The sequence below is a fragment of the Cervus elaphus genome, chromosome 18, assembly GCF_910594005.1.
Source record: "Cervus elaphus chromosome 18, mCerEla1.1, whole genome shotgun sequence".
Lineage (NCBI taxonomy): Eukaryota > Metazoa > Chordata > Mammalia > Artiodactyla > Cervidae > Cervus > Cervus elaphus.
The window spans coordinates 116,761,046-116,787,060 of NC_057832.1; the positions used below are offsets into that span (position 1 = coordinate 116,761,046).

Below are 26,015 nucleotides of genomic sequence, written 5' to 3' on the forward strand. Positions count from 1 at the left end.
TCTGCAGCCTCCCTGGACGGCTATTCCAGGGTCCTAGCATCTTAAATACCAAGATCTTTCTTCCATGGGATCTAATAATGATTCTTATTAACCCAGTTCAGCTTGAAAGTGAAAGTCACTCAGTCTGTGTCTGACTCTTTGTGACCCCCATGGACTATACAGTCCATGGAATTCTCCAGGCCAGAATACTGGAGTGGGTAGCCTTTCCCTTCTCCAGGGGATCTTCCCAACCCAGGGATTGAACCCAGGTCTCCCACCTTGCAGGCATATCCTTTACCAGCTGAGCCACTAGGTTTGAAAGATAGGTGGGAAAAAAAATGTTCCTTAGGATTTTCCCTTTCAGAAATTATTTCTGAAGAAATAAGCCAAAAGTCAGACAAAGATTCAGCATGAAGATGTTCATCATAGTTTATAATGTTATTTATGATAGTAAGAATTGGTAAGGACCTAGAAGTTCAATTTTAGTAAAATGGTTAGTCAAAGGAAGTCACTGTTTATGGGATACTATGTAGCCATTAAGAAAAATATTTGTGAAGAGTAAGTAAAGACATGAAAAATTTCATATGATATTATGTCAAACCAAAAAAAAAAAAAAAGGCATGAGAAAGCCTTGACTGTAAAATATCAGCCAAGCTCCTCTGTCCATGGAACTCTCCAGACAAGAATACTGGAATGGGTTGCCATGCCCTCTCCAAAGGATCTTTCCTACCTAGGGATAAAACCCTGGTCTCACACATTGCAGGCAGATTCTTAACCATCTGGGCCACCAGGGCAGCCCCAATATTGGGTTAGTTCTGTAAAAAGATGGATAGAAAAAAAGACAATAATGTGAGCACAAAGTATCTCTGTTGCAATAGTTGAATTGTTTCTCCCAGGTAATAGTTTCTACCTATGTCAAATGCTCTTAATAAGCAACTGTCACTGTTCTCATCAGAAAAAAGTAGTAAGGAAAATCAGGAAGTAAAGAAGCAGAAATCTGTGCAATTCCTGCTCCCCGGGATTTCACACGTTTCTTTCTTCTGCATCAGATTAAATAGCCGTTTAATCCACTGATGTTCTCCACCCTTGTGTCCCAGCCTCTCCTCGGTGGGCAGGGAGGCTGGCTGTCAGCTCTAGCTCATCAGGAATGTCATGAAGACTCCCCAGTAGATGCTGTATTGTCTGCTCCTCAAGTCTGCTCCTGTATTGTCTGTGACGTTCCCATCTGGTCCCAACTCTCTCCGGTAACTCCCAGCCCCACAGACCATACCAGCGCCTGCAAGTGCTCACATGTGTGTTTATGGGCATTCGTCACATGCAAAGGCTTTGACTAATGTTTCCATACTAATGGCTCCCGTGTAAGGAAGCCTGAAGCTGTATTAAGTGTTTCACACGCATGAATTCCCAAGAGCACACACTGTAAGGTACAGTCCATTCTACCCTCTTTCTGCAGGTGACAGAGTGGAGTGCAGAGAGGTTCAGTGCTTTGCACACTTGGCCGGTGATGGCACAACCAGCTGGTGTTCCTGAACCTGGACCCAGAGCTCTCCAGCGCTCTTTCTCTGCTGCAGAGATCTCTAGAACACATGGGGCATTTGCAAAGTATAGACAGTCAGCTTCTCTCTAGTGATTGCAAAGCCATCCTCAATTGCTGCTGAAAATCTGGCTTTTCACACTCCAGATACTGCATATTTTATGAATTGAGATTTGAAGCTAGACAAAATTTGAGCAACTCATTCAGGGAAAAGAAATCAATGAGGACTAAGCCAAAATATCCAAAATAAAGAAAGTAATAAATAAAAAGTCTTAGCTAGATGCCCTGGCATCTCTCAAACTTGATGTGCTAGGAGCTGCATTGTCCTCAATGCTCTTGGAACCTCCCCACCTCCCTGGTTCTGACGGTGCTGCCGCGTCTAAGACACGAAACACACAGCCTGGCGTCATCATGACCGCTCCGTCCTTCCCCCTCCTGTGGGTCTATTCCCAACAAGTCCTGTGGGTCCTGTTCTAACCATGTCCTTCCCGAGCGGCCCCTCCTTCACTTCCCCACTGCTACGCTCCTGGCAAATGCCTTCTCTTCAGTGCCTCCTGACCCATGTCGTGGCACACACGGCACGTTGTATGTGAATGGCACCTGGGCAGACGGATGAGGTTGTGTTTGGGAGGCTACCCGCCCAGGGACTCCAGCGGCCCTCTCCTCCTGCAAGTCTGCCAAGGCCTGAGGGGAGCCTGCTCCTGGCACCCCGGGGCCCCTCGTGGGGGTAGGTGCACCTCAGCATGTCCCCAGGAGGCTTCGTTCCCACCATCACTCTGCTCCCCATCACCCCATCCTCCTCAGCCAGAAAAGGTCTTCCTTCACACACAGCACCCCTACTAAAGAGCCAGGAGCCGCAGGAGGGGTCCCTAGTCCCACCACCTCCCATCAGGACCCACTAGGCTCCCAGGTGAGAGCTCAGGGTGCAGAACCAGAACATCTGGATTTGATTTCTGCTCCTGTGTTTGCAGACTGTGGGGTCTGGAGCAGTCATGAGCCACACCGAGACTCGGTTTCCTCCTCTGCAACGCAGTGACTCCCCCAGAGCAGTGTTGTGAAAGTCAAATGAGTTAGTGAGTGTAATGCACTGTACACACGCGTGTATAGTCGCTCCTAAAGGAAATCAACCTTGAATGTTCATTGGGAGGACTGATGCTATAGCTGACACTCTAATACTTTGACCACCTGATGGGAAGAGCCGACTCATTGGAAAAAGACCCTGATGATAAGAAAGATTGAGGGCAAGAGGAGAAGGGGATGACAGAGGATGAGATGGTTGGATGGTATCATTGACTCAATGGACAAGAGTTTGAGCAAACTCCAGGAGACAGTGAAGGACAGGGAAGCCTGGCATGCTGCAGTCCATGGTGGGCAACTCAAGTCCATGGACACGACTTAACCACTGAACAACAATAATACACACACGTGCATGTGTGTGTGCGTGTGTTAGCAGTAATTATCCAGAGCCCACTGATGGAGTCTACGGTTTCCCACATATTGAGGCCACACACCCCTATACTTCCTTTTCCAGGAACTCTCTACTCCCCAAGCTCCCCAAGGACGTCTGCCCAGGTGCCCACTCCGTTTCCCTTGTCTGGAAAAGCTCCATCTTCCTGCGTAGCTTCATGCCTGCCTTTTATTCTGGACCCAGATCAAGTCTCGCATCCTTGCAATGACTGCTCCTTCCTTTCAACTCCGATCACACTTACTTTCACTGTCATTTGTTTGGCTTTTAGTGCTCTGTGTGGTTACCCGTCTCTCTTATAAATACATCCTGTCTTCCCAACAGGATGAAAGGCCCTGCACTCCATCTCCTGCCTACAGCAGGTGCTCTGTGAGTGTTTGCTGATGGCAATGATGATGGCCAGGAGAGAATAAATCTGTTAAGCACATTATTTGCTGCAGCCAATAAAAGAGCAGTCCCTTATAACTGCTTTAATTCACTCGGGAGATAAACGTGAGCTGCAGGAAGTGAAGTGTCTCTCCATCTTAATAATATTTTATTTTAATGAACAAATATTAATATTCTCCTTCCCACCATTTAGTGGGTCTCTTGTGCTATTATTTGAAAGAAATAAATATATTATTTAAATTTTATTATTCCAGAATATTGCCATTCCTGTTTATAGATGTTCACTATATATAAATTTTAAGGTCCAACTCATCTTTTTCCTCAAAGCAAATCATTTCCAATGCCATTAAGCGAAGCAGTTAGAGAAATTTTAAATCATTTTTACAAAGTCCAAGAAAGCCAGAAAAGAGAGAAAATAATGAAAACAACTTAATACTGATTTTAATGAGCTGGAAAACATAAAGGGATCAATGACAAAGAGACAGTAGGGAGAAAAATGTCTAGGGTTTTGTTGTTTTGTCTTTTGTCTTTTTTTTTTTTTTTTTTTTGGCATAATTACTGGGCCCTCTGACTTTCAGCCTCAAAGGCAGAGCCCTCTCTTACTTCTGTTTGTATCCCCAGATCAGGCACGACCTGGACTGTACTAAGGGTGAGAGGTGGGTGTCTGTCATAGAAGTGGACATCACACTTATAACCAGCCAGGCAGTCCACTTCTGGACCTTTAAAACTTGGTTCCATGGTGCTTTGCACAGGGCACTACATAAGTATATTCTAAAGAAGTGAATATTTAAATGATGAATGAATACAGCTATATATTTTTAAAACTGGAGATATATATATATATATATAGTCTAAAAAATGGTACTGATGAACCTATTTGCCTGGCAGCAATAGAGATGCAGATGTAGAGAACAGGCTTGTGGACACAGCAGAGGAAGGAAAGGGTGGGACGAATTGAGAGAGTAGCTTTGAAACATGTACGCTGCTGCTGCTAAGTCACTTCAGTCGTGTCTGACTCTTCGCGACCCCATGAACTACAGCCCACCAGGCTCCTCCATCCATGGGATTTTCCAGGCAAGAGTACTGAAGTGGGTTGCCATTGCCTTCTCCGAACATATACACTACTATATGTAAAGTAGACAGCCAGTGGGAAGTTGCTATCTAACATAGGGAGTCAACCCAGTGCCCTGTGACAACCTAGAGTGGGATGGAGTGGGGGAATGGGATGGAGTGGGGGATGGGATGGAGTGGGGGAGGGGGAGGGAGTGGGGGGTGGGATGGAGCGGGGGGTTGGGGGGGAGCGGGGGGGGGGGGGGCGGGGGCGGGGGAGCGGGGGGGGTGGGAGGGAGGGTGGGACATATGTATACTTGTGGATGATTCATGTTGAAATATGGCAGAAATCAACACAACATTGTAAAGCAATTATCCAATTAAAAATTTAAATGTCACCAGTTAAAAAAAAGAAAGAAGGAAGGAAGGAAAGCTGGCTGTGATCATACAAAGTCAGAGCACCAGAAGTAAAGTGGAAAATACAAACTGAAGACAGTCGACTTGTTTTTCCCTGCATAGAGCCACACAGCTTTCCTAATCATCTCCTTCACTGCCAAGCAATCGGTTGTTTTTAATGCCATTTCAGTAAAGAAGAACTAGGGTAAATCACTGAGTGGTGGGATGAGAAGCAGCTCAGGAAAAAGGCATGGCGTGTTCAAAGGTCCTGAGGAAGGGAGAAGAGTTGTAATTTCTAGGGAATAAGCCAAGTGCAACGTAGCTTGACTGTAAACAGTGAGAGGGTAAATGACTTGATTTTAAAGCAAACTAACTGGCAACCTTTCAGTCAGGACATCATCAGCTATATTAAAAACGTATGTCTTTATCCTGCAAGCAACTGGAACATTTGAAGAGCTTTATGTGAACCAGACAACTAATTAATTAGGCATTTTGAAAAGATTACTCTGCAAAGAAAACATGGGAAAGAAGAAGCAGGGAAACCATTGTTCATTCACTCAGTGAGTATTTATTCATCACCTACTCTGTATCAGGCATTATTCTAGACACTGGCAACTAAGTCATGAAGAACATAACCAGGGGCTTCCCTGGTGGGCCAGTGGCTAAGACTCCAGTCTCTCAATGCAGGGGTCCTGGTTTGATGCCTGGTCAGCAAAATAGATCCCACATGCTGCAACTAGGACCTGGCACAGCCACATAAATAAATAAAGAGTAAAATATTTTTTTAAAAAACGATATCAACAAAAATTCTTACTCTTGTGGAACTTACATTTGAACGGAAGAAGACAGACAATAAATAAATGAAGTGCAGTCTGTAGTATGTTGTATGGAAAGAACTATCATGAGGGAAAAATAAAGCAGAAAAGTGAGGGGGCTGGTAAAAGGAAAGCAGTAGGTAAATTGTGCTTTTGATAAGGAAGTCACAGAAATAATCACTGAGAAGATAATATTTGAGCAAGATCTAAAGGGAGTGAGGGCTCATCCATGCAGATAGATAGCTGGGAAACGAGCGCCCGGGCAGAAGAACCAGCAAGTGCAGAGGCTCTGAGGCAGGAACGTGCTGGCATCTGTGGAGAGAGCAGAGAGGCCTGTGTGGTCAGGTGAGGAGTGAGCAAGGAGGAGAGTAATGGGAGGCTGGGTCAGAGACAATGGGGACGATCACAAAGGGCCTGGCTGGCCAGGATGAAGACTCAGAGTGAGATTGTTGTTGTTTGGTCACTAAGCTGTGTCCAACTCTTTGGGACCCCCTGGACTGTAATACACCAGGTTCTCCCATCCTTCACTATCTCCTGGAGTTTGCTCAAACTCTTTTCTGTTGAGTCAGTGATGCCATCCAACCATCTCATCCTCTGTTGCCCCTCTTCACCTCCTGCCTTCAATCTTTCCAGCTTGAGGGTCTTTTCCAATGCATAGGCTCTTTTCATCAGGTGGCCACAGTATTGGAGCTTCAGCTTCAGCATCAGTCTTACCAATGAATATTCAGGGTTGATTTCCTTTAGGACAGACTGGTTTGATCTCCTTGCAGACCAAGGGACTCTCAAGAGTCTTTTCCAGCACCACAATTGGAAAGCATCAATACTTTTGTGCTCAGCCTTCTTTATGGGATAGGAAGCCAAGGAAGGTTCCTGAGCAGAGGACAGCTCTGCCTTCCGTGTACAGAGAATAGGGATGGAGACTAGGAGACTAGACTGGGCTGGGGAGACGTGGTGGAAGGGCAGAGGCAAGCAGGTTAGTTAGTATGAAGGCTAGTACAGTAATCCAAGCAGAAGACAAGGGTGGCTTGGCCCAGGGATAGACACAGAGGTGATGAAAAAGGTAAGATTCAGGGCATGTTTTGAAGACAGAGTCAAGGAGCTTTGCTGACAGATCATACATGTAATACAGGAGCAAGAGGGGAGTCGGGGTTTTTAGGCAGAAATAGCAGGAAGGATAACATGTCCATTAACTGAAATGTGGGGAAATTGTGTTGAAATAGTTTTAGGAGAGGAAGTTCAAGAGTTTGGTTTCTCGTATGTTGTTATCTGAGGTTCCAGTGAGACATCTCCATTAATGGATGAGTGGCAAGAGAGCAGAGAAACAGGGGGCTTGCCTGAGAGTGAAGTGGGGTGAAGAGTGGCCACGTGATCCAGGCCGAAGTGGATGCAGGGGAAGTCCAGGTGATGGCCGTCAGGGGAGTGGCCGGCACAGAGGCCCGGGGCCGGGGCGGGAGCTCTGCATGGAGGGGCGGGCTCCTAAGGGAACCACACCAGGCGTTCTAGGTGCCCTCGGAGGCCCCGTGGTTGTGGAGATGGGGCAGAGTGGGTGAACTTAGACACGTTTAAGAAACAGAAGTCTGCAATTACTTGGTTGAAATGCTATAAAGCAATCTAGGGTCAGGTGTTAAGAGAAAACTCGGAAATAGTGAAGGCTTGTCAGATTTGTTCAGAAAGCAAAAAAATAAAAAAGGAAATGCAGGTAATTCATGATTGGTCTGATGGATGTTTCTTTCAATTCCAGGGACATAGTTCCATATTTTAAAGAACACGCGTAGTGCTAAGGAAAGGCAGTGTTCAGAATCAATTGCATTGGTTTACATCCATATAAGGGACTTCCCTGGTGGCTCAGATGGTGAAGAGTCTGCCTCCAATGTGGGAGACCTGGGTTCAATCCCTGGGTCAGGAAGATCCCCTGGAGAAGGAAATGGCAACCCACTCCAGTACTCTTGCCTGGAAAACCCCATGGACGGAGGAGCCTGGTAGGCTACAGTCCATGGGGTCTCAAAGAGTCGGACACTACTGAGTGACTTCACTTTCAATTTTCACTTTCACGTCCATATAAGGGTGTGAGAATTACCTGAGAGGAGATCTGGCCAAATATTTAGAGTAGTTATCTCTGGATGGTGGCGTTCCCAGTGACTTTCTTTTTTACTTTTCTGTTTACTTCCTAAGTTTTAATTACCATGTGCTGTTTCATAGCTTAAAATCAGAATATTAGTTTTGTTCCTCTGGAAGGAAAATGAAAGAGGCAAGAAAGAATCTCTGGGGTGATTTACAGTTAGCCACACTCTTGCTAAATTACTGGCTCCATTTTTAAGCTCTGAGATGTCAAAAGCTATTAACACGAAGATTCCAATTTGAGTGGAAATATGAGATAAAAAGTTGATGCCTTTAAATAATCATAAATAAGAAATAAAAGCTACATTTGCTGTACAGATTAATTAAAAGCAGGCCCTAGAATATTATATTAGTCTTTCTGAATACTACTTGCCATCAGGGGGAAGCAAGAAAGAGGATAAAAAGAAAAATTTGTTGAGGCAAAGTGCACAACAGCTGAGAGGCAGTGAGGACCCATCTTTTTATCGATTTGCGTTTGGATTGATGAGGTCTCTAACCTAGAATAAAATCCTTTGCTCTGTTTTCTTGGTCTCAGTGAAGCCACCCAAAGTGCCATGAATTTATCTTTTGTAAATTATGTTTACTTTTAATACTCTATGCTCAGGATTCTTTTATATGGCGAATGTCCCACTTTGCTGATGGCGTGAGACCATCCTGGCATCCTGCATTTATATTTTATTTTACAGAGTATTCTGTGGGGCCTGTCTCCACGGTCCTGTATCGTGTATATGTTCTCATCCTGCCTTCCCAGACACACGCCACACGTGGATCGTTTATACCGTTTGCTGCTTCAGTTTGGAGATGATGGTCACGGATGGCCCATAATTGGTAGACTGTCAGCATGCGTGAGCCTGGTGCCGTGGACCTTTATGGATTACTGCACCTCTGAGCTGGTGGCTCAGAATGCAGAACGGCGATCATATTGATGGACATCAAAGCCACGTTTAATGGAGACAAGCCCCCAGGGCTGGGGGCATGATGTTAATATGAAATCCAGAGCAGAGAAATGACTGAGTCTCTTTCCTTTTCTCTATGCAGGAAGCCTCCAGATCCGGTACAACCTGGGTGGCACCCGGGAGCCCTATAACATTGATGTGGACCACCGGAGCATGGCCAACGGCCAGCCCCACAGCGTTAACATCACCCGTCGTGAGAGGACCGTCACTCTCAAGGTACGCACGTGTCACTCATCTGTCGCTGCGAGGCAGCGCTGTGGCCTCTGCCCTCTGTCACACTTGAGTGAGTGCTCCATCACTCAGGCATGTCCAACTCTTTGCAGCCCCAAGGACGGCAGCCAGCCAGGCTCCTCTGCCCACAGGATTCTCCAGGCCAGAATGCCAGAGTGGGTTGCCATTTCCTTCTCCCTCTGTCATACTTGGCGGTTGTTTTGGGGTGGTTTTTTTTTTTTTTTTTGGTTTTGTTTTGGGTGGTTGGGGCAGGTGGAAGAGATGCTTCTGATACATTCCTCTACAAATTGCTAACCAGTGACGTAGAAAGATATGCAGTTGGTACAGGAAAGACAATGACGGTGTTGATGGAGAAGAGATTTCTCGGGAGAAGGTAGAATAAATGTTTGCTCTATATATTCTTCATAGCTTTTCCTGTGTGTAGGCCTGCACATCTATCAGCCTTCTGCCTTTATCCATTGCAGCATCTTTACCCTCCATGGTCTCAGATGTCTGAGGCTTATCACATTTCCCAGCAAAGGTTATTTTGGTTTATCTGACCTACATCCTTCACGACTCCAGTGCAGTGTGAATAACTGTTTTTTTTCCTTCTATAGGTGCTTTGCCTTAAACATCCTCCATACACATACCTTCCCCAGCATCTCAGACTCTGGTTGTGGGCTTTTTGTACACAAAGGGATAGTTTTATTATGACAGTCAAATTTTATTTCAAGTTCATTGATTGTCCCTCCCCCCTCGCCCCCCACCACTGAGTTTTACAATGAAGAAGACAGCCTGGGAGACACCATGAATAAAACATGGCATGAGGAGGTCTCCCCGGGAACTGAGCCAAAGATCAAGGCTGGAACTGTCACTGCGTTCTCTAGAAGGAGTTCAAAATAGATAGCTGTCAGGAAGAAGAACGGCAGGGGGACGCTGTTTTGTCGGCCGAGCGGAGTGCCTTTTGGCAGGGGCTCAGCAGCCTCTCCGACCTCATTCAGATTCGGCTGGTTGCCGCAGGAAGTTCAGGTTGCAAAGAAGAGGCACGGGGCCCGTCTATTTTTGAGCCCTGGTGGATCTCAAATTCATAACGCGATATGGAGTTTATGCTTGGCCTTTAGCAGGAAATGCTAGAGAGCGTTTTCAGGAGAGGCCTTTCCCAGGAAAATGACAACGTGCAGAAACAGCTTATTGGGCAGTCAATCAGACGGAGTGTAAATAAGGTTCTCTCGTAGAGACGGACAGTCGCTGAGCCCAGCGCAGTGCTTGGCACATGGCAGGTGCTACAGATTACTTACAGAGTAAACCACCCCCATCCTTCACTGCAAATTTAAGTCTGATTCAGAAAAGACAGCAAGTCCAGAATTAGTATGGATTATACCATTATAGGATACGAATGGTTTTATACCATTCTACCAACGTTGTGTTTACTGGATTTTGATTAGACTCATTCACTTATTTTAAACTATGCCATCTGTCACCTCTCTCAAAGAAAGTTATTCTCTTGCCATTTCGCCATTGCAAAATAATATTAAAAGTCAAAAAAGCTCAGCAGTCAGCTTGAAGGACAGTGTCATGGAAGACAGCTGATTCCCCTGTGGAATTTTGAAAGAAAGTGCCTTGTGTGTTGGGGCTGAGCCCTGTGGGTTGAGGAACTTCAGCAAAGATGAGGGTTGGGTGAGTGGGCAAGGAGAGTCCAGGTGATAAGTTAAATAATTCCATTTCTGGGTACAATTCCCCAGACGAGAGTCTGGAGCAAAGTAGGTCAAGAAGGCCTCCCTTCTGGCAAGTTCCACCAACTGGGAAATCTTTGGAACCAACCAGAAACTCTTGAAGAACAGACATCAGCTAAATCAGAACTGCTGTCTGCTGCAGTGAATCAGATTGCCCTGAAGAAAGAGAAAGGGGTGGACTATTTTAAGGACTTGGACTTTTGAGGCAGGGAGAGGCCGAGAAGTCCAGACAATGCAGCAGCCAGAGGCCTGCAGAGTCCAGGGCACAGAGGAGGCCAGGGGGAGGTGGGGTCTGCTGCTATTGCTCTGGGTTCTTCTGGTTGCAAATGACAGAAAACCAAACTCAGAATTCATTTGTAGGGGAAATTCCTGGCGTAGGTTATGAAAGAAAGGAAAGAAGAGGAAAACCACAATCTGGAAACAGAATCCAGGGGGCCTGGAGGATTCAAACAAAGACTAGGCCTCCAGTGAGTGCCTCTCCTCTCTCTCCTCTCTCTCCCCCCATCATCTCTGCTTGCCCACCTCCCTCTGACAACTGAATTAACTCTTCTTGCAGCAAGCTCCATCTTCCACACATCATGGGACCCAGACACTGAAGTCCTGAGCCCGTGTCTTCCCAGTTTTGCTATCAGAAGAAAGGTCTCCTAGTGTCTCGGTTCTCATTTTAAACCCCAGGGGACGTCTCTGGTTGGCCAGACTGGGATGCCACACTCACCCTATTGTGGGGAGCGGGGAGCAATGACTGGTGGTCCACAATCAGACCTCATGATCAGAGTGGGGAATTTGGGGAGAGTCCTCCAAGGAACAGGACTAGAGTTCCAGGAAAAGGAAGACATGGATGAGGATGAAAAACACTGACCGAATAACGCTTTGAGGTAAAGGAGACAGAAGCAGGAAGCATTCTAAAAGACATGGAACAGGGCTTCCCTGGCGGCTCAGTGGTAAAGAATCCACCTGCCAATGCAGGAGACATGGATTCAGTCCTGATCCAGGAAGATCCCACGTGCCTCGAGGCAACCAAGCCCATGAGCCACGACTGTTTCGCTTGTGCTCAAGAGCCGGGGAGCCGCAGCTACGGAAGCCCACGCACCCAAGAGCCGGTGTTCTGCAGCGAGAGAAGTCACTGCAAGGAGAAGCCCGTCACTGCAACTGGAGAGGGGCCCTTGGTCACCGCAACTAGAGGAAAGGCCCGCACAGCAGTGAAGACCCAGCACAGCCAAAAATAAATAAACAAATCATCTTTTTTAAAAAAAAGAAAAGGCTTGGAGCAAGTTCAGCCACAGACATTGTGGCCACGGGGTTGGACAGCCCTGCCCGCCCCAATTCTGTCATACAATGGGGTGCAATTGCCCTGAGATTTCTGGACATGTTCAGAAAGCCAGACGCCGTCACCCGCTTGAATTCAGCCTGGACAGACGTCATGGTCTGGAGGACTCTGGTCTTTCTCAGCCCGGATGGAAAGCAAAGGTGGACGCGATGGAGGAAGAAAGCACATGATGCCTCCTTTCAGACCTGCGGATCTGGCGGGCTCCCTGGGTCCACCGCCTGCTTTCCTCCAGGCAGGGGAGCCTGTTGAGTGTGGACATAACTCCAGGTGTACCTTTAGAACTCCAAAAAAAACACTCTTAATTTTTTTCTTTCCTGGGGACAATCTATAAATCCATCTTGAGAACTTCTACAACCTCAAGAATGCGTGGAGAACGATATAATGAAATGTTAATCATGATTATTTCTGTGTAAAGGATTATAAATGGTTTTATTTCCTCTAGAGTTTTCTATATTTCCTCATTTCTTATTACTAATGTGTGTTGCATTTTTATAATTGAACAAAAACATAAAACACATATCTGGTTCGATTCCTGGGTTGGGAAGATCCGCTGGAGAAGGGATAGGCTACCCACTCCAGTATACTTGGGCTTCCCTTGTGGCTCAGCTGCTAAAGAATCTGCTAAAAAATACTAGGAGACCTGGGTTTGATCCCTGGGTTGGGAAGATCCCCTGGAGAAGGGAAAGGCAACCCATTCTAGTATTTTGGCCTGGAGAATTCCATGGACTGTGTAGTCCATGGGGTCGCAAAGAGTCAGACATGACTGAGTGACTTTAAAAAACAAAACACATGTATCCTCCACCTATTCTGATAACCCCCAGTTATAATAAAATATAATGACAAATATATGTAAATAATTTTAACTTGAAATGTACTTCTAATCAAAGAACAAAAATAAGTCTAAGATGAATTTAAAGTGCTATGGAATGACGCCTTTGGAATTAAGGTGAAATTTTATGTTTCTACATATACAAACATCATATAATTTAGATGATGTTTATCAACGTTTATAGTGTTTTTAAAAGCAGGTTGGCTTTCCTAGCTGGGTTTGGCTAAAGCTAACATTAAATTAATTTGCATTCCCTGGGCACACACTGTCTGAAATGGTGCTGAGCACTTGAGGGAAATTGACCTTGGATGAAACATTTGCTGCCAAAAAACAAAGTGCCCAATCTCCACATAGATAATGAAGAACTGACTCTCGGAGTTATCAGATGGCAACATGAACCAGGGCCCGTGACAACCCTCAAGTGGCATCATTTACGAAAAACTCACAGTCGCACCAGTGATAGTAGCTAAAGGCTTAATGCCAGTCAGATGTAAAACAAACCCTGAGCAGGCAGAGAGCACCTGAAAAAAACATTGTATCTGATGAAAATACATGCCAGTTAACATGCATCTAAGAACTGAACATTACAACGAACGACTTCAAAGTCTTGTGCTGCGAATCCTTTCTTCTAACTTTCCTTCCTGCCTGCCATCTCTGGCTTCTCCCTTCCTTCTTCATTCCTTCCTTTCATCCCAACCACATTGCACAGGGTATCTAAGGTGGTTTATAAGGAGTTCAGTTCAGTTCAGTTCAGTTGTTGAGTCATGTCCGACTCTTTACAACCCCATGGACTGCAGCATGCCAGGCCTCCCTGTCCATCAGCAACTCCAGAGCTTTCTCAAACTCATGTCCATCAAGTTGGTGATGCCATCCAACCATCTCATCCTCTGTTGTCCCCTTCTCCCTCTGCCTTCAATCTTTCCCAGAATCAGGGTCTTTTCCAATGAGTCAGTTCTTCGCATCAGGTGGCCAAAGTATTGGAATCTCAGCTTCAGCATCAGTCCTTCCAATGAATATTTAGGACTGATCTCCTTTAGGATTGACTGGTTTGATCTTCTTGCAGTCCAAGGGACTCTCAAGAGTCTTCTCTAACACCACGGTTCAAAAACATCGATTCTTTAGTGCTCAGCCTTCTTTATGGTCCAACTCACATCCATACATGACTACTGGAAAAACCATATTCTTTGATTAGATGAACCTTTGTCGGCAAAGTAACGTCTCTGCTTTTTAAGATGCTATCTCAGTCTGTCATTGTTTTTCTTCCAAGGAACAAGTGTCTTTTATTTCATGGCTGCAATCACCATCTGCAGTGATTTTGGAGCCCAAGAAAATAAAGTCTTTCATTGTTTCCATTGTTTCCCTATTATTTGCCATGAAGTGATGGGACCGGATGCCATGATCTTAGTTTTTTTAATGTTCAGATTCACGTCAGCTTTTTCACTGTCCTCTTTCACTTTCATCAAGAGGCTCTTCAGTTCCTTTTTGCTTTCTGCCGTAAGGGTGATGTCATCTGCATATCTGATGTTATTGATATTTCTCCTGGCAATCTTGATTCCAGCTTGTACTTCATCCAGCATGGCATTTCTCATGATGTACTCTGCATATAAGTTAAATAAGCAGGGTGACAATATACAGCCTTGACGTACTCCTTTCCTGATTTGGAACCAGTCTGTTGTTATGTGTCCAGTTCTAACCGTTGCTTCTTGACCTGCATACCGATTTCTCAAAAGGCAGGTCAGGTGGTCTGGTATTCCCATCTCCTGAAGAATTTTCCTTAGTTTGTTGTGCTCCACACAGTCAAAGGCTTTGGCATAGTCAATAAAGCAGAAGTAGATGTTTTTCTGGAACTCTCTTGCTTTTTCTGTGATGCAGAGGATGTTGGCAATTTGATCTCTGGTTCCTCTGCCTTTTCTAAATCCAGCTTGAACATCTGGAAGTTCTTGGTTCACATACTGTTGAAGTTTGGAGAATTTTGAGCATCACTTTACTAGCATGTGAGATGAATGCAATTGTGTGGTAGTTTGAACATTCTTTGGCATTGCCTTTCTTTGGGATTGGAATGAAAACTGACCTTTCCAGTCCTGTGGCCACTGCTGAATTTTCCAAATTTGCTGGGATATTGAATGCAGCACTCTTATAGGGAGTACATACAGGTAAAGAATGTGCCTGCAATGCAGGAGACGCAGGAGATGTGGGTTCGATTACTAGGTCGGGGAGATCCCCAGGGAGGAGAAAATGACACCTAAGCAGAGAAGCCTGGTGGGCTACAATCCAAGGGTCGAAAAGCGTCAGACATGACTGAGGGACTAAGCACAAGAGCTAAATGAAATTGAGGATTATAGTAAGTCACAAAAAGTAGGGCCCCAAGACAAGGAGGGAGTAGAATACAGTCACTCAGGTCAGGTCTTGTCCATGTGTGTAAGTTTGGCTTGGAACTTAGTGGCCAGAAGTCCACAGCTCATAAGAGCAAAATGTACCAGTTCTTGTAGAGAATTGAAATTTTTCTTACTCTATCATCCTTTTCTTTTTTTGTCTACAATGGATTGTATTTACTGGCATAGCAAGCTGCCCATATCACGGTTCACTTGGCAACATCACATGCATGACAGTAACTCAGTTTATTAGGGCTGACAGTGGTCCAGGCATTGTGCTAGCACTTGACACACATTCTCTCACTGAGTCTTCACAAGAGGCTTATGAGGAATGTACCCATCTTACAGATGTGGAAACTCCTGCTCAGAGTATGCCGTAGATCACCCAAAGTTAGGAAGCAGTGAGTGGCAAAAGCCTAGATGAACCTAAGTCCATCACACCTTAAGGCTTCCACATGCTCTTAACCAAATCACTTAATGCAGCAATGTCCAGGAGGGTGGCCATAACATTTTGGAAGTGGATATCTCTGGCCAGTTAGAAATTGAGTGATAATGTTCTCATTACTAAAAACTTCAAAAATATGCAAAAGCACAGAGAATAATAAAACATGCACCTATGGACCCACCATCCAGACATTTAAAATGTTGGCATTATGCTACATTTCTTCAGATTTTTAACAAAACAGTGATAGCTGAAGGCCCTTCGTCCCTCTGTTATATAATGGGTCCCAAGAGACATGGTGCACAGGGCCTTCAGTGGTGTTTCTACAACAAATGTGTTTTTCACAAACCTGCTTGATGTAGCATTTCCTTGGGAAAGTCAAGCATCACTTAAAAATGGATTTCAGCCCAAACAAGTCTGCAGTCAGTAGGGTAGAACAGGGTGATGGGAGATGAAGAGGACAAGGGCCCAGATGACATGGTTTTCTGATATCCTGGCCTGATCCAAAGGTAAAATTAGCTCAAAAAAAAAAAAAATGAATTAACCACATCTTCTTTGAATGACTATCACATACGTGGGGATTTCTGGAAGTTACATGGAGGGTTCAGGGATATGGTCTCTGGCACAGATATTTAGAGTCCATTTTCTCTAAAAATCAAATGAACAGATGGTAAAGATGTATCGTTTTGGCTTCCATCTAACTGGAGGACCCTCCCTTCTTTGCCAGGAAGAAGCTAACAGATTTTCTGCAAGTAAAATAAGGACTTTCTTTAAAAAAAAAAAAATTCTAAATCCTCAGAAACAAATGATGATCAGGCCCCCAGACTGTTATATGATGAACAACATGACTTCAGTTGTTTTCTCCAGGGGTCTTCAAAACAAATATTCCCCCAACTCACTGAATTTCATCTCTTCAATATGATCAGTTTCTTAATCATAACGTCAGCAAAATTGTATAAAAACTGTTGTATCAATTGCTAATTGAGTGGTATATTGAATATGAATCCTAGAAAATGGTCAGTTTACCAACAATAGCAGCACACAGTGTATTCTAAACTCCAGGGATCAAGAAAAAGACACAGACCCCAGGATAACACCAGTTGCTGTAACAGCCCTAAAATGTCAGTGGTTTAACCCACTGAAAGTCTACCTCATGTCAGATATATTTTTTAAAGAGGACAGTCCTGTGATCTGTAACCACGCTATAATAGGGTTTCCTAGGGCTTCCCTGGTAGCTGACATAGTAAAGAATCCACCCACAGTGCAGGAGACCTAGGTTCGATCCCTGGGTTGGGAAGATCCCTTGGAGAAGGAAATGGCAACCTTCTCCACTATCCTTGCCTGGAGAATCTCCATGGACAGAGGAGCAGGGCAGGCTATGGTCCATGGGGTCGCAAAGAGTCGGACACAGCTGAGAGTCTAAGCACAGGTACAGGTGTACTGGGGGTGCTGGTAGGAAAGAACCCGCCTGCCAGTGCGGGGAATGTAAGAGACCTGGGTTCAGTCCCTGGGTCAGGAAGAACCCCTGGAGAAGAACGTGGCAACCCGCTCCAGTAGTCTTGCCTGGAGAATCCCATGGACAGAAGAGCCCAGTGGGCTACAATCCATGGGGTTGCAAAGAGTCAGACACACCTGAAGGGCCTTGGCAGGCACACAGACACTCTGAGAACCCCCTGTGGTTGCCCTTGGCCATGAGCGACGATGATAATGCATTCCCTGAAGCTATGTGGCTTCCAAGGACCATTTCCTGCAGACGTCAGTTGCTCGGAGGGTTGTTTTATACTCACAAGCCTCTGCAGACCAGACCCGTGGTTTCTTTGCCTATATAATTCCTTCAAAACCTGAGTTGGCTTCTGACCTATCCACTTCTGCTCAGTTTCTTGTACCAGTAGATAACCCTACATTCTTTCCTAGGCATGGCTCTTGGACCAACATAATTACTCACTTCCCCAGAACCATGCCTCTCTCTGAAGGCCATGGCCATCTGAAACAAAAGGCTTATGTGGGGGAGAAAGACTTTTAATTTTAACTTCACCCATGGGGCTGAGTTACTTTGCTGAGCTGGAAAATCTAACTGTGCCTTCATTAGTCAAAGCCTTTTGCAGTTTTATTTCTTATTCTCTGGTGTGAGACTGTAAATTTTTGCACTTTTCTCTAGCCCTTCCATTGATGTTTGGACACTGGTCAGTTTTTTCTGAACTTATCTCTTTCTTGACTTGAGCAGCAAGAAGCAACTCATAACTGTGACCATTCTGGCTTTTTCCAAGCACTTTCCCGAAATCCACAGGTCACAGGCAAAGCCTGTCTTCCAGGTTACATGAGATGACAGCTTTATAAAGCATTTTATTGCATATCTGTATGTCCATCTTTCCAGCCCTAATATCCATACCACAGGATATGCTACAAATTTTAGGTTTCTGTTATATCAGTACTCTGCTCCGGTTCAGTTCAGTTCACTCAGTCGTGTCCGACTCTTTGCGACCTCATGAACCGCAGCACGCCAGGCCTCCCTGTCCATCACCAACTCCCGGAGTCCACCCACACCCATGTCCATTGAGTCTGTGATGCCATCCAGCCATCTCATTCTCTGGCATCCCCTTCTCCTCCTGCCCTCAATCTTTCCCAGCATCAGGGTCTTTTCAAATGAATCAGCTCTTCGCATCAGGTGGCCAAAGTATTGGAGTTTCAGCTTCAGCATCAGTCCTTCCAATGAATATTCAGGACTGATTTCCTTTAGGATGGACTGGTTGGATCTCCTTGCAGTCCAAGGGACTCTCAAGAGTCTTCTCCAACACCACAGTTCAAAAGCATCAATTCTTAGGTGCTCAGCTTTCTTTATAGTCCAATTCTCACATCCATACATGACTACTGGAAAAACCATAGCCTTAACTAGACGGACCTTTGTTGACAAAGTAATGTCTCTGCTTTTCAATATGCTGTCTGGATTGGTCATAACTTTCCTTCCAAGGAGTAAGCATCTTTTAATTTCATGGCTGCAATCACCATCTGCAGTGATTTTGGAGCCCAGAAAAATAAAGTCAGCCACTGTTTCCCATCTATTTGCCATGAAGTGATGGGACCAGATGCCATGATCATAGTTTTCTGAATGTTGAGCTTTAAGCCAACTTTTTCACTCTCCTCTTTCACCTTCATCAAGGGGCTCTTTAGTTCTTCTTTGCTTTCTGCCATAAGGGTGGTATCATCTGCATATCTGAGGTTATTGATATTTCTCCCAGCAATCTTGGTTCCAGCTTGTGCTTCATCCAGCCCAGCGTTTCTCATGATGTACTCTGCATATAGGTTAAATAAGCAGGGTGACAATATACAGCCTTGATGTACTCCTTTTCCTCTTTGGAACCAGTCTGTTGTTTCATGTCCAGTTCTAACTGTTGCTTCCTGACCTGTATACAGGTTTCTCAAGAGGCAGATCAGATGGTCTGGTATTCCTATCTCTTTCAGAATTTTCCACAGTTTATTGTGATCCACACAGTCAAAGGCTTTGGCATAGTCAATAAAGCAGAAATAGATGTTTTTCTGGTACTCTCTTGCTTTTTCGATTATCCATTGGATGTTGGCAATTTGATCTCTTGTTCCTCTGCCTTTTCTAAAACCAGCTTGAACACCTGAAAGTTCACGGTTCACGTATTGCTGAAGCCTGGCTTAGAGAATTTTGAGCATTACTTTACTGGCATGTGAGATGAGTACAATTGTGCAGTAGTTTAAGCAATCTTTGGCATTGCCTTTCTTTGGGATTGGAATGAAAACTGACCTTTTCCAGTCCTGTGGCCACTGATGAGTTTTCCAAATTTGCTGGCATATTGAGTGCAGCACTTTCACAGCATCATCTTTTAGGATTTGAAATAGCTCAACTGGAATTCCATCACCTCCACTAGCTTTGTTCATAGTGATGCTTCCTAAGGCCCATTTGACTTCATATTCCAGGATGTCTGGCTCTAGGTGAGTGATCACACCATCGTGATCTCTCTGCTTTTTTGAAGCACTTTGCTTCAAAGTACTCATTTGTGTATTTGTTGGGGTTCTATTAGCTACTGTAACAGAAGAAATTCATAGGTTGTGGTGATGGTTTCATGGGCATATACTTAACTCCAGACCCATCAAGTTGTATACACTAACTAGATTTGGCTTTTTGTGGGTCAACAATGATATAAAATAGATTTCCATGAAAATTGTTGGAGAAATCTTAATGGCAGAAAAATGAAAAGTAATTAAATTATGGACTTATAGGGGAGCCATATATGTTCATTAACATGAAACATTGATGGGAGCACAATTTTTTGGATGTGGAGAACTGTTCAGTTGTAAGGTGTTCCAAGTAACTTCGTCAAACCAGGAGAAATTCTGTACCAAAAGGGCCTGAGCCATCATGTTATGTGATGTTCAATATACCCATATGTATCTTTGTTTGGGATGTTCAGCCTTGTGAGTTGGGAGCCTCTGGTACCACTAGCCCACTAAACAGATGGGAAGACAGAGATAGAGGACATCCAGGTGACCAATTAGATCCCAGTGCTCACAGCAGACAGACTCCCATCTAGAGCCCATATAACCAGACCCCCCCCCCCCCAACCCATGCAGAGGCTGGTCACCGCTCACCCTGTTGCCTCTTTGTTGCTTTTGAGAGCCATCAAGAGTCCCAGGCTCACCCCTGTCAGCTTGCCTTATAAAGTTTTGAAAATTTTTAAGAGTTTTAAATAAAAGTAAGTCTTTTGAGAGAGTTAGTGTTTGAAGTCAATTAGGGTCGTGGTGGGAGATGGTGAGTAGCACATTTGTCTGATAAACTCTTTGGACCGGTGTTATTTTTAAAAATAAGACAGGAAGGTGCAGAGAGCAACCCAGGAGGTGATAGGACAGCCCTCTCACGTGGCTCAGAGGACGCCACCTGCAGCTGGGAGGTGACACTTGCGTGTGGAAGCTCCAGGAAGAGAGGTTGATAAAGCAAGCACTTTAGAAACTGCTGGGGGACTTCTGTGGTGGTCCAGTGGTTAAGACTTCATCTTCTAATGCAGGGAGCTCAGGTTCAATCCCTAGTTGGGGCACTAAGATCCCACATGCATCGCAGTCAAAAAAGCCAAAGCATAAAACAGAAGCAATATTGTAACAAATTCAATAAGGACTTAATAAAAAAAGGTCCACATCAAAAAAATTAAAAAAAAAAAAAACAATTAAGAAATTGCTGGATCTACTTATAAAGATGATTTGGTTTAAGTAGCTTTTCTCATGAATATTAATAAAGATGCCAGGAATTCCTCCTCAGCCCACTACAGGAAAAGCCTATTAAGGCAATAGTAATAACACTGATTGTGTTAGTTGTAGTTGTAAAAACAGTTAATACTTCTTGAGTGTACCAGTCTCTGTTTTCGTGCTTTACAGGCTGCACTTGATGTAAATCACGTCCCTGTTAGATAAGTACCATTATTCCCATTTTATAGATGATGAAACAAAGACATAGAAAGGTCAGCAAGGGGTCAAGTTGAGGTCTAAACCTAGATCTGCCTGATTCCCACACCCAGACTCTAAACACTCTGATTTAACTAGTGATTAAGCTGACTGTGCATTTAGGTGGCCTGGTCAGAGGCAATAGAGGACCCTTCCTCAAATATATCCACCTACGTTGGAAAACTGACTCAGCACAGTTTCTACAAAGTGTTATTAGGTGACAAATGAAAGGTGTAGAAAAGTCTATGCAACCCAACCTCAGTGTTAAGGAAAACTAATGACATGGAAACTTTAAAACAAACCATGAATAGTGTGTATGCTAAACAAGATAGAAAATATGTAGCCTACTGCAACTTATGAAAAGGTATAGTCATTTTTAATACCAAATTATATGATACTTTTCTTAGAAAAAGATAATGTAATGGGGAGGAACACCGTTTTTAAAAGAAAAGCCCTATTGAGATTTGGGAGATGTCATAATCACTTAGAATCACTTTTCTAAGTGAAAAAGAAGTAAGTGGTCCTACTCTCAGGCCAGTGCTTGTTCCACCTGGAAAGTCCCCCATCAGGTCTTCAGGAAGCATGGACATAACCTCCAGTACTTCCGTTTGAGCGTCCTCCTTTCCTGTGCTAGAGTGGAGCCTGGCCTGAAATTAGATGCCAAAACTCAAATGAATTATTTAAAAACGTGAGTCTTTATTACCCTCAAACTTTCTGCCAATAAAGGACAATATTAAAAAAGTGTATAGCTGTAAACACAGCTGAAAATTTTAACATCAGAGGTTGTTCAAGTCTTTATGAAAGAAAACAACGCTGTTGGGATGCATTAAATCTTTTCAGGGATGTCAGAACAAATAAAGAAAGTTGACCTCACTAGTCTAAGGCCCTGCTCTGAAATTACATTGTCTGTAACTTCTTCCCTTTGGCTAATTTAGTGTTTCTCTCCTTGGATGATGAGCTTGCAGCCTTGGTTGTGCGCTCAAAGTGGGTTTGACAGAAGGGAGGAGGTCTTAGGAATAGTGATGAGCCCTTTGGTGTCTCCAATCCTTCCCTCCTGGTGCTCTGGCTGACCCACGCACAGCTCTCTGTTGGGGTTCTTGGCAAGCGTATTACTGCTTCACTTTCTGCTCTCGTGGAAGACTGACTCAGATGTTTAATTCTGTGGAGGACATCGGTCAATGTTTTATTCATTTCTCATATCACTGTTGTTGTTTTTTACTTACTGAGCTGTTTGTCTCTTCTGCAATCCCGCAGACTGTACCCCGCCAGGCTCCTCTGTCCATGGGATTTCCCAGGCAAGAACACTGGAGCGGGTTGCCATTTTCTTCTCCAGGGCATTTTCCCAACCACAGGATCAAACCCACATCTCTCGCTTGGCAGGCAAATTCTTCACCCCTGAGCCACCAGGGGAGCTCTTTCATGTCATTACAATGGTTTAATTCTAAAGAAGATACCTGGGAAGGAAAGAGACAGGGATGTCTGTTGGAAACTGGCCCATCAGTTTGGTCTGTATCAGAGTTTATTCTGTTTTCTTTTCAATATTTCCATGTGTCCAGATAAACCTATTCACAAGCAAGACATACATCAAAAACCTCATGACCTCATTAACTCTGTGTCATTTGGTTTTAGATCGGGCTGGGCGCTTGGCCCATGGAAGGGTATTTTAGTTTTCTATGTTTTCTGTTTAATTCTGAACAGAAAGTAGGATATTTGTAGGAAATGTCTCCAAAAAAGAGAAACAAGATACATAACCATCAGTGCCAAGATTCCTCCCCCCGCCATGTGTTCAGACCAGCCTTTACACCGAGACCGTCTCTATGCTTAGTGGTCTGGGTAACCACAATGTAAGGTCACAATTTCGAGATTATGCAGTTGAGATGTGTGATGAAGATCCTGCTTCAGACAAAACATTCTCAAGATGGTCCCATGTTCCATTAACAGTGCACTTTTCTTATATTAAAAGTATATGAGGATCACTAAGAATTTAACACAATGACATCTGCTTCACATTATCTCTTACCCTTGTCCATCGCTCAGCCCATGGCATGATGGGAAACTTCAAACAGCAACCATTTGTTAATCCTGACTTGGGTAAAATCAGTTGGTCATCAACACCATCCCATAAGGCTACGTATGAAGTGCAATTAAAATTGAATCAACTTCACTGAGTATATATTGAGAAGAACAAATATATGCTATGTACCTCTTACACACAAGAAATCCAGGTAGATTTTGATGAGCTGATGGAGCAGAGGAGAATGACAAAATGTATCTTTTACCCTCAAGGAGTTTATATTTTGAGAGAAACAAAAAACTGTATACACACTTGATATATTAATAACGTTTGTTGTCGTTCAGTCGCTAAGTCATGTCCGACTCTTTGGGACCCTATGGACTGTAGCATGTAGCACACCAGGCTCCCCTGTCCTTCACTATCTCCTAGAGTTTGTTCACTCATGTCTATTGAGTCGGTGATGCTATCTAATCATCCTATCCTCTGCCACCCCCTTTTCCTCCTGCCCTCAATCTTTCCCAGCATCAGGGTCTTTTCCAATGAATCAGTTCTTCGCATCAGGTGGCCACAGTATTGGAGCTTCAGCTTCAGCATCAGTCCTTCCAGTGAATATTCAGGGTTGATTTCCTTTAGTTCAGATGGTAGAAGCTCATCTCACCTATTTCTCCTCTGGAAGAGACTTATTAACAAATTGACTCCCAGTCAGCGTGTGAATCATAGACAAAGAATCCAGAAGAAGAGAGGGTCAGCAGTCTGGGCTAGTAATAAGACTTTAACTCATGAAGCAAGATTGCTCTTTGAGGATGCTCTGGGTCTAAGCAGAGACCCCCCACGGATTGGGATTGTTAAATTCAGAAGTCATTACTAAGACATACTGAAATGCCCTTATTGATAGATTCCTCTTCTTCCCAAATGTATTATCTGGCAAGCTACCTAACTCTCTGTTTACTTATTTGTAGAATGGGAATACGGCCGCCTATTTTAATGGGACTGTGTGTATGTATTAAATGAAAATATCTATCATATTCTATGGCCCAATAGATGCTACTTCCCTTCCTTCCCAAACCGCTTCTCTTTCTTAAAAGCGGAAAGCAAGAGAGCAGCGGTCAGATCGTTATCAACAGGGCCTTCAGGCCCAAGGTTCCATCGATTCGCAGTTCAACCCGGGGAGCCAGTCCCCAGCACCTCGTATGTTCTCAGCGGGTAATATGACCGGAGCTTCCAGAAGCCACAGTCCAATGGAAGAGACCAGCTATCAAATGGACATCAGTGCGAAAGTATGAACTTGTGCTGAAGAAGCGCAGCAGAGTGGGGAATTGATCATCCTGGGGGCAGGAGGAACAGATCAGAGCAGACTTAGGAAGACTCTCAAACTGCTCCTTAACATTCCCACAAGAGGCCCAAGGACCACATTATCAGGCTTATTTTTTACCACAGGGATCCAATATTTGCTCCTATGCAAATCATAAAATTTACAGAGAGGAACAGAAGAAAAAAATACGTTCAACCCATCAAACTCATCTGATCTGAAACAGAAAAAGACTCCTAATGAATATGTCAACACCTGCAAGTTTTTCATTTCTTTTCGGAAGCAATTTCATCTGCAAATGAGTAATGCGATCTGGGGCCGGACAGGACCTCCATTCCTGCACTCAGAAAAACGTGCTTCCTTCGCTTTACATTTCTCACACCGTTCAGTGGGAAAGCAGCCGCGATGCAATTTCGGATCCAGTTTAGGGTGTGAGATGTCAGTTCTCGCTTTCCTCCTCCAGAAGGCAGCCAAAGCTCATAAGCCCAAGGTTAGAGAGTTCATTTTTTCCCCCTTCAGGGGAAAAATTAAGTTCATAAATCATCTCTCAAGAAAGAAGATAAGGTTCCCAGATTTCTATTTTGTTGGGCATGAAAACTGAAGTCCAATCTGCGAGGCATTATATTCTCATATCCACCTGCAGCGCACAAAAATCACTCTCAGAGATGGTAATTCTCGAAGCTATTTTTTAGCGCGATGGGCAGAGAGGTGTTTCCCGTGCACAAGTAACTGAAAGCAGGCTCCTGTCTCACATGAATGTGTCTCCTCTCCAAAGAATAAGTGTATCTCCACATGCCATCTGAGGTTTGAAGGATGGCACGCTGCCCTTCTGCTCAGTAAAGGAAAAAGTCAGCCCCGACACTGAGCAGGAGCATTTTGATGGATGGGTGGCCGGGAGCCGGTCCGGAGCTGATGCTGAAATGCCCTCTAGTGGTCATTAGCCAGAACCAGTGCTGAGCCTGGGGAAGCTAAAATTTCCTTGTGAAACTAGCTCAGGTGCTGGGGCTGCTGCTGCTGCTGCTAAGTAGCTTTAGTCGTGTCCGACTCTGTGCGACCCCATAGACGGCAACCCACCAGGTTCCTCTGTCCCTGGGATTCGAGGTTTCTAAAAACACTCATCTAAGGAAAGAAGGCTGAGTGCCGAAAAATCGATGCTTTCAAACTGTGGTGCTGAGGAAAACTCTTGAGAGTCCCTTGGACTGCAAGGAGATCAAACCAGTCGATCCTAAAGGAAATCAACACTGACTATCCATTGAAAGGACTGATGCTGAATCTGAAACTGCAGATACTTTGGCCACCTGACGCAAAGAGCTGACTCATTGGAAAAGACCCTGATGCTGGGAAAGATTGAAGGCAGGAGGAGAAGGGGATGGCAGAGGATGAGATGGTTGGATGGCATCACTGACTCAATGGACATGAGTTTGAGTAAACTCCGGGAGTTGGTGATGGACAGGAGGCCTGGCGTGCTGCGGTCCATGGAGTCGCAAAGAGTTGGACACAACTGAGCAACTGAACAACGGTAACAAGAGTCAGGAGTTGTAACATGGGTCATTTGTATCTAATGGGAGATACCTGGGTGGCCATGGGGCTTGGTGTCGCTTATATAAATGGGAAGTTGACTC

At 44.5% G+C, this 26,015-nt stretch overlaps 1 protein-coding gene across 1 annotated transcript in view; it reads left to right on the plus strand.

The window, feature by feature from the left end:
- Positions 1-26,015, plus strand: part of CNTNAP2 (contactin associated protein 2) — a 2,205,784-nt gene that overhangs the window by 2,030,882 nt on the left and 148,887 nt on the right. Inside the window, exon 21 of the mRNA XM_043872451.1 lies at positions 8,783-8,916. Within this exon, the coding sequence (XP_043728386.1) occupies positions 8,783-8,916 (134 nt within the window). The remainder of the gene's footprint in view (positions 1-8,782; positions 8,917-26,015) is intronic.